Raw genomic sequence first — 9,012 nt, 5'->3', positions numbered from 1 at the left:
GTAGTGTGTTCAAGCACACATTCACATGATGCTGCTTTTCACAGCGATAGTGGCCACAAGTGACTTGTAGTGCATGTATCATAACTTTGAACTTATCTATTAACTAGTCTTTGCTAAAAAGTTGCCAAATTGAACATAAAAAAAAATATTTTAAGGAAATCATAGGATATACATTGATTATATCACTCAGCGTGTGTTTAGAGTCTCAGAAAAGTAAAGTTGCTTGTGTCCAATAAGTTTCTGGATTTTTTTATTTGTTCAAAAATGTATTCAATTCATTCCAAGCGAAAAATACTCAAAAGGAGCACTTCATTTTGGATGTTTGAAATGGTGTTATTTTAGTATTTTTTATATTTGCATTTTTAATTGTAGTTTATGTACTTTTGACGTTTTTATTAGGGTTTTTTGTAGTCCTTCAACCTCAATTTTAATTTTAATGAGTTCCAAGCAACATAAAAAATGTATACTTAAAATTTTAGTTGTACACAATAAATGTATATCTTGTATATAAAGCTAATATTCATATATTTAATTTTTTATTGTAGCTTTAGATTTTCAGAAAGTTGATCTCCATCTGTTCATGTCACAAACACAACACACACTACTAACAAAAAAAGAGTTTAAACAACGAAATATGCTTGTGCAGCCTCTAAAACAAGCCTCTAAGTACAGCACTTTTAGTTTTTTTTTCCTTTTTATATATATAAAAAATATACATGATATTATTATTATTATTATTATTATAATATAATTTAATTAAAAATGATTTTATTTTTTGAGAATGTTTATGTGATGTAAATGAGTGTCAAGCTGCTGGTACCCTGTTTCCTTGTGGTGAGTCAACATCTTGTTTGTGTCCTGTGTTTTTGGCTCTAAAATGAATTCAAGAACACAAGCCCTACCCCTGTGTTGTAAAGCAGTCTTCTAAGAAACGAGCAGGAAACTTGATCCTGGTTCTGTTTGAACAGATTATGCCCCGAGACTCCAGTGAGCAAAAAATGTAGAGGGTTTTATTCAGCTCGTGAACGTCTGAGGCGAGAATTATATTCACTTGAGTCACTTTAGACTGAGCTGTGCTGGAATATGTGTTTCATTGCCTCTGTGGGTACCAGCGGCCCGGTCCTTTCCCAGAATTCCCTGTGAATCATCCATTGCTCATTTAGGGCCCCATGTGATCTGATACAGTTTATTCTAGTGGTCAATGATCAGGACTAGTTACTATTTTATTTTCTGTAATCCACTGCTAATACAACACATTTGTGCACCCCACAGATCTACACACGCTCCGTCATTGAACCTCTTCCTCCTCCGCTCTCCACCAAAGACGCTGCCACATCGCCCATCGCCAACGCGACCTCTGACGCCTGCAGTCCCACCCCGACACCCTCCAGCACCACCGCCACTAATACCCCCACACCCTCCACCCCGCAAAGTGCGGACAAGACACGCAAGAAGAAGATGACCGACGAGGAGATACTCGAGAAACTGCGTAAGTGATGCAAGAGATATAGCTTTACCAAAATTGGAGGTAACAAATATAATTATTTATTTAATAATACTAAAATATATATATATATACATATATATATATATATATATATATATTTATTTATATTCTCTAAAATATTCTCTTAATATGTGTGTGTGTGTGTGTGTGTGTGTATAGATAGATAGATAGATAGATAGATAGATACTAATGTGTGTATATATATATATATATATATATATAATACACAGTGTATTTATATATGTGTGTATATATACTGTATATATATACACAAAAGTTAACAGTAATTATTATGTAGATATTAAATATTTATTTTTAATTCAATTAAAAGTTTTTTTAATACATATTATATATATATATATGTAAATATATAGGCACACACACACAAAAATTAACAAAAAATAAATAATATATAAAGTATTTTTTTATTTTATTTATTTTATTCGATTAGATTTTATTTATTTATTTATTTATTTTGACAGCAGTTTTTTTTTTTTACATATCTAAGCAAGTTCCATGTCTCTCTTTGGGTTTCTATAATAATTTATTTTCAAATCAATATTTCATGTCCAATTATTCATTTATTTCATAAGTAGGCCTGTAATAAGTAGGATAATGTGCCATCAGCAAGTCATTATTGCTGTCAAGGTGCCATCACCCTGTCAAGGTTTACCAGCTGACTGCACATTATATGACATATACAGTATTTGTTTTTGTGAAATTCCAACATGATTTTATTTCTTGCTTGAGTCATCCATACATTTTTTGTGGATCTAAGTTGTATTATTTTACTATATTTTATATGCATTATTATTTTTTAGCGTGTCATTTTGGCTTAAATTATTCCCAGTAATTTTTTTTATGAGCGGCCCAAGAGATGCATGACTTTCTAAGAACCTGTATCTTATTAAAAACCCCATGCTACAGACGTGCTCAGATCGCCCTCTACTGGTAAGAACGGGATGCTGCTACAGCCATCCAGTGTGTCTTTCCTGCCCCACTCTGTCACTCCAGGCCCCTCTCGGCCAAAGATTTGTCGTTCTTCATCTAAAACATCCATTCATCAACGGTTGCCGGGTTACACGTCGAACTGAAGATGTTCCTGTCTTTCCCTTATGTGGCCTGAATTTAAGACTCAGAGACCTCGTAAAACTCTGATCAGCCCTCGACCTTCTTCCTTTGTCTTTTCCAAGCCTCTGTTACCTCACTGCCTGTAAATCTGTCTTTTCCCAAAGGTTTAGAGGCCTTTTTTTCATCCCCCCATTTTCTCTCATTCTTCCGCTAGGTCAGCTCGCTTTGACTGGAAACGATCGTTTGCTTCTCCCTCCACAGCTTGAGTCTGACTGAATCTGATCTCAGTTCACTGTCCTCTTAGAGCTGAGCATCCCTCTTCTTATACGGGACCAATATGAGGGGAACGATTCAGTTGATCCTCACAAACTAGGGCTGCCTGATTTGACAAACAATATATTGACAAATTGACAAATATTTAACAAAAGGCATAATACAATACAAAGCATTTGAAAAGAACTATAAAGTGATGGCCAGTGTTGGGTAAGTTACTCTAAAAAAGTAATTAGTTACTAGTTACTAATTACCTCTTTAACAGTGTAATTCGATTACTGTACTAATAACTCTCTTTAAAAAGTATTTAATTACTTTTAATTACTAATTATTTCAAAATCCCATATCAATCTCAACCAGCTGAATAATACAAGTATAGACATGAATCGGTTTTTAATTCTTTCAAATAAATACTAGTAAAATTGCATGAATTATCCTTAAACTGACCAAGGTGGAAAGGGTTACATTATAAAAACATACTTTTTGATAAAAGACAATACATTTTGATGTTGAATCCACTATTGTTTTATGACATTTCACACTTTTTTCATACATATTTTACAAAATGGCTAATTCATACGAATTTGTACGAGTGCGGTCGTACAATTTAGACACCTCATAAAATGCATACGAATCGCTGTGAGATCGGATTGATCTATACACTTTATTTACCTCAATTACATCAGAAGTAACTGTAATTAAATTACAGATAAATGAAGAGTAATTCCTTACTTTACATTTTCAAGAGAAAAGTAATTAAATTACAGTAACTAATTACTTAGTAATTATTTACACCCAACATTGGTGATGGCTGATTTCCAGCCAAACGCAAGCAACGTAATCTAAAAATAGTTAGATTTAAAAAAATTATAATAATTAATTTAGTTTAGATGTAAAATATCTAATTTTATATATTTTCATGAATATCATTCTTAAAGAAAAAAAACATTTACATAAGAAGAAAAGTGTGCAATATATATATATATATATTTATTTATTTATTAGAATAGAATATTTAAATACATTATAAAACAGACCATTTTTTAATTAAGTTTTTATTTCTTACTGCAATAAAATGAAAATTAAAACAGCATAAATTATTTACTAATTATTTCTATCATTATAATATATCATTATTATAGATGGACAGACAGATATTGAAATTTACAGTGCACATATTTCTTTTCTTATTTACCAGGGCAGTTCTCTCAGCATCACCTTCTAATCTCAAGTTATATAATTGCACAAAAAAAAATTCATATTCACAATTCACAATTTTGATTATAGATTAGATAAGTTGTGCAGCTCTGTCACACACCCTGAATTGCTACATTTTCATTCTTTCTGTCTTTTAAAATGCTGTTTTTCCTCCCCTGTGTGTCTCTTTTTTTCTTCTTTTTTGTAGTGTTTGTTTTTTATTATTATAACTTTGAAAATAACATGTGACCTTCACTCCACAGGAAGTATAGTCAGCGTGGGTGACCCGAAGAAGAAGTACACGCGATTTGAGAAGATAGGCCAGGGGTGAGTTTTATGATCTTATCATTTATGCCAAATCCCACAATCACAATTCAAACATTCATCCAAATCTTCACTTCCTTCCCTCATCAGGGCGTCTGGAACAGTCTACACAGCCATAGACATCGCCACGGGACAAGAGGTGAGACTTTTGAGGTGCCAGCCAGTAATGTGTTTCTCCACTGATGCCACACATACATCATCTAGACGTCCATTTTCCAATTAATCGGGATTAATCGCATCCAAAATAAAAGTTTGCGTTGAAATAATAGATGTATGTGTACTGTGTAAAATTATTTTGTATATATATATATAAATAGTGTACATACATATGCATGTATATATTTAAAGGGATACTTCAGGATTTAGCATTAAGCTTTGTATTAGTAGAAAACCTGTGATGAGAGATTTGTGTATTTTTTTGTCTGGAAAAAATGTAAACAAATATAATGCTTAAAATGGATGGTGAGGTACATCGACTCACTAGGTCACTACTTATTAAACACCACCAATACGGCAAGCATCACTATTATTATTGCTTATAGGGTTAATGACTTTGTGTCCATTTTGAGAACTCCAATCATGGAGTTGGAGATATCGACAGGCTTTTCAGTGTCCACATGCTCTTACGGTTAATAGAGGGCACCTATCGTAATCATTAATGCGATTCCGACAGAGACTTCGACATTTTCGGCGGATCGATAACAATGAATCAGGGGATACGGCATGTGTTATTGATCTGATGACATTCCTCTGAGCTGAGCGGGCGCTGTAATCCTACCTACACACATCTCAAAGTTAACTCTCACTCATGTTAATGGAGAGATGCTCGGAGTCGGGCCTAATGGAGCCGAAGACTCGGATTAATCTTCAAGTGTGTCTAAAAGCTTTTGTTCTGTTAATTGGTCTTTCAGGTGGCCATCAAGCAGATGAACCTACAGCAGCAGCCCAAGAAAGAGCTGATCATCAACGAGATCTTAGTCATGAGGGAAAACAAGAACCCCAACATCGTCAACTACCTGGACAGGTAAAATCATTTTCCTGATCAGTATTTTAACTGGTTTTCCTGTTAAATATTTATAATATGTCAAAAAAAAATTCTTCTTACAGAATATATTTGAAAAAATTCTGTTTATTTTTAAAATTTTTAACTGTTTTATTTTATTTTAAATTGTATTTATTTTGTTATTGTTTTCATTTTCCTTTCTTTATATATATGTATGTGTGTGTATAAATATATATGTGTGTGTGTGTGTATAGGAACACTATTTGTGAAAATATATAGTATATAGTATATATTTTCACAAATAGTGTTCCTAGACAAAAATGTATCAATTAATTCCAAAAGGGTTTAATGTTAGCAAAACAAAATATTGAAATTATCACATTTTCTTAATTCTCATTTTCTGATATAATTACTCAATGCAACTATTTTTATAATATAGAATTTGTTCTTAATTTTTTTTATTTTCTAGTTATGTGATTGTTTAATTTATCTAATTTTTTGTTTATTTTTAGTATTTTATTTTTTGTTGTATTTTTATTTCTAAGTTATATTTCCTTTAAAAAAAAATTCTGCCTTTTGTACCTGCAGGTTTTTTTCCGCATTATGCTCAAGACAAAAAACAAAAACAAAAAACTAAGCAATTTAAAATATTTTTTCTTTAAAAACATTTGTTGTTATCTCAAAAAAAAAAAAAAATCCAAAGCTTGATCCAAAGCTTTTCTCTGTGTCCATGCCATGGTAAATTGCTTCATGTCTGCACTAATAAAAGCAGAGGCATCCAATAATTCTGTTGTCCTGGCGACGCCGCTGCATCACTCAGCGATGTGGCGTCTGTTGACGAGGCTGTCTTGTTGCCATAGTTACCTGGTGGGGGATGAGCTCTGGGTGGTGATGGAGTATCTGGCTGGAGGTTCCCTGACAGACGTGGTGACGGAAACCTGTATGGATGAAGCGCAGATCGCTGCTGTCTGTCGGGAAGTGAGTGTGTAATTATTCAACTTACCATGATTATTTGTTCTCTCCGAAACAAATAAAGCAGCCTTGCTGTCTAGAGATCTACTACGGCAGAATCCTAAGTGAAATGGAACCTCATAAATGATCGATGAGTCAGTTCATTCCAATAGGGTTTAATGTTAGCATTAGAAATGATCATAAACATAGACAGTGCACACACATTTTGAGTGAATTAGAATTTTCTTAATTTACATTTTCTGGTATAATTACTCAATGCAATTATTTTTATAATAAACATTTCTTTTGATGTTTCCCATCATGGGGGATTTATTTTTCCATCGAACCAGTGTTATCATTAACTTAAGCTACACTATTAAAAATCAGTTTGTAAATTGATATAAAGCTGAAATACAATAAAATACTCAAATTAGTGCTGTCAAATCGATTAATCGTTATTAATCGCATCTAACATGTAAACTTTTATGTTAGATGCGATTAATCGCCAATCGACAGCACTAATACAAATATTAGATAAAAAAATCAGCTTATTTTAACAGTTAGATGCCAATGCAATATTTCTTAGGCCTTGTTTCACAGACAAGGCTTAGATTAAAGCAAGATTAAGGCAGAATTAGGCCTTAGTTCAATTAGGGCGTTTAAGTAGCTTTTATAAACGTGCCTGCTGTGCATCTTGAGATAAAACAATAACGCTGACAAGATCTAAGATATTCCAGTGCAAGTTGCTTTCAGTTAAAATGGCTCAAACATGCATTTTAATCTAGAATTAGGGAGTAAAATGGTTAAAACTGAAAAAAAAAATTAAATACTGATTAAATCAAGTCAAAATTACTAAACCGTAAACTAAAATTAGACTAAAACCTATAAGTTTTAATATGCTAACTGGGTCGTTGTTGTCCATGCAGTGTCTACAAGCCCTGGAGTTTCTTCACTCAAATCAGGTTATTCACAGAGACATCAAGAGTGACAACATTCTCTTGGGCATGGACGGATCTGTCAAACTCAGTGAGTCCACAACACATCGACAACTATTTGTCTTCTAATCTGTGTTTCAGTTTTTCTGTCTAAGACATTTAAGGCTGTTCTGGATTGTAAATTGAATGCATATTAGTAACATTTACACCTAAATCTTGGCATTGAGTGCTGTCTTACTGATAATTATTAAGTTTTTCATTGTTGGCTTTGATTATCATTTAAAGGAACCCTGAATGTGATGTTTTCATTTGTGTAACTTTTGACCAGTCCAGTAGAGGGAGCAAGAATTCATTTTATGACCATGCTTTACTATTCCTGCTGTATTTTTGAAATCAGTGACTCTATCACACCAGCCGGTCTGAATATCTGTCTGTCTTTCTGTGTCTCACAGCTGATTTCGGCTTCTGCGCTCAGATCACTCCTGAACAGAGCAAACGAAGCACCATGGTGGGGACGCCCTACTGGATGGCACCAGAGGTGGTGACCCGTAAGGCCTACGGACCCAAAGTGGACATCTGGTCCCTGGGCATCATGGCTATAGAGATGATAGAGGGCGAACCGCCGTACCTCAACGAAAACCCTCTGAGGGTAAGATTAAAGACATCTAAACATAACTCAGTATGCACCTTACCAAGTCACTTCAGAAGTTTTTCCTGTGATAGTAGCAATATTCAGTTGTGCTGGAACACCTAAAACAAAATAATAGACACTATGAAAAACATACTTTGATATATACAGTTTTGTCAGAATTATTGGCACCCCTGGTAAATATGATCAAAAATGGCTGTAAAAAATAAATCTGCATTGTTTATCCTTTTGATCTTTCATTCAAAAAATGTGCAAAAATCGAACCTTTCGTTAAAGTCAAAGAATTGAAAGTGGGGGGGAAATCACATTATGAAATGAATCCTTTTTCTCCAAAACACATTGGCCACAATTATTGACGCCCTTTTATTAAATACTTTTTGCAACCTCCTTTTGCCAAGATAACTGCTCTGAGTTTGGAGAACACCTGACAAGAGATCAGAGACCATTCCACCAAACAGAATCTCTTCAGTTCATGTTGGCGCTTCTTCCTTTCAGTTCACCGTAATCATTTTCTATAGGGTTCAGTTTAGGGGACTGGGATGGTCATGGAAGAAGCTTCATTTTGTGCTCAGTTACCCATTTTTTTTTTTTTTGTTGATATTGATGTTTCTTCTGGACCGTTGTCCTGATGGAAGATCCAACCATGTCCCATTAAATAAGATTTCTAGCAGAGGCAGTCGGGTTTGGATTTTTATCTGTTTATCTGTTCTTTTTTTTTTTTTATCTCCGACTTCCATAAGCTCTAACCACCTTTATCTTCCATGACGTTGCAAAAACTCTTTGTGGCAAACAAAACTGTAGTGTAGTAGTTGTAAAACGAGGCAATTATTTAGGATCAATGGGGAAAAATTGGACTGTTAGTAGATTCTTAGAAGCCTCTGGATGGTTATTCCTTAAAGGGATACTCCACTTTTTTGGGAAATAGGCTCATTTTACCACTCCCCCAGAGTTAAACAGTTGGGTTTTACCGTTTTCGAATTCATTCAGTCGATTTTCTGATATTTATAAGAATATCAGTAACCAGACAGTTTCTGGTCTCATTGACTTCCATAGTAGGAAAAAAAATATACTATGGAAGTCAATGAGACCAGAAACTGTCTGG

The 9,012-nt window shown here is 33.8% G+C and overlaps 1 protein-coding gene and 1 long non-coding RNA gene across 5 annotated transcripts in view; both read left to right on the top strand.

Annotated features, from left to right (window-relative positions):
• The window catches only part of LOC148977394 (uncharacterized), a 72,999-nt gene that overhangs the window by 57,199 nt on the left and 6,788 nt on the right, over positions 1-9,012 (top strand). The window lies entirely within an intron of this gene.
• The window catches only part of pak1 (p21 protein (Cdc42/Rac)-activated kinase 1), a 49,965-nt gene that overhangs the window by 38,655 nt on the left and 2,298 nt on the right, over positions 1-9,012 (top strand). For all 4 annotated transcript variants that reach the window (XM_039663718.2, XM_039663720.2, XM_039663719.2 and 1 more), the window contains exons 7-13: positions 1,273-1,489; positions 4,312-4,375; positions 4,463-4,511; positions 5,284-5,396; positions 6,236-6,353; positions 7,253-7,352; positions 7,714-7,910. In XM_039663718.2, the coding sequence (XP_039519652.1) occupies positions 1,273-1,489; positions 4,312-4,375; positions 4,463-4,511; positions 5,284-5,396; positions 6,236-6,353; positions 7,253-7,352; positions 7,714-7,910 (858 nt within the window). The remainder of the gene's footprint in view (positions 1-1,272; positions 1,490-4,311; positions 4,376-4,462; positions 4,512-5,283; positions 5,397-6,235; positions 6,354-7,252; positions 7,353-7,713; positions 7,911-9,012) is intronic.

This window comes from Pimephales promelas, chromosome 10 (assembly GCF_988280905.1).
Source record: "Pimephales promelas chromosome 10, fPimPro1.hap1.1, whole genome shotgun sequence".
Classification (NCBI taxonomy): domain Eukaryota; kingdom Metazoa; phylum Chordata; class Actinopteri; order Cypriniformes; family Leuciscidae; genus Pimephales; species Pimephales promelas.
Note: the sequence above shows the minus strand (reverse complement) of the source record. Positions and strands in the feature narration are given on the sequence as shown.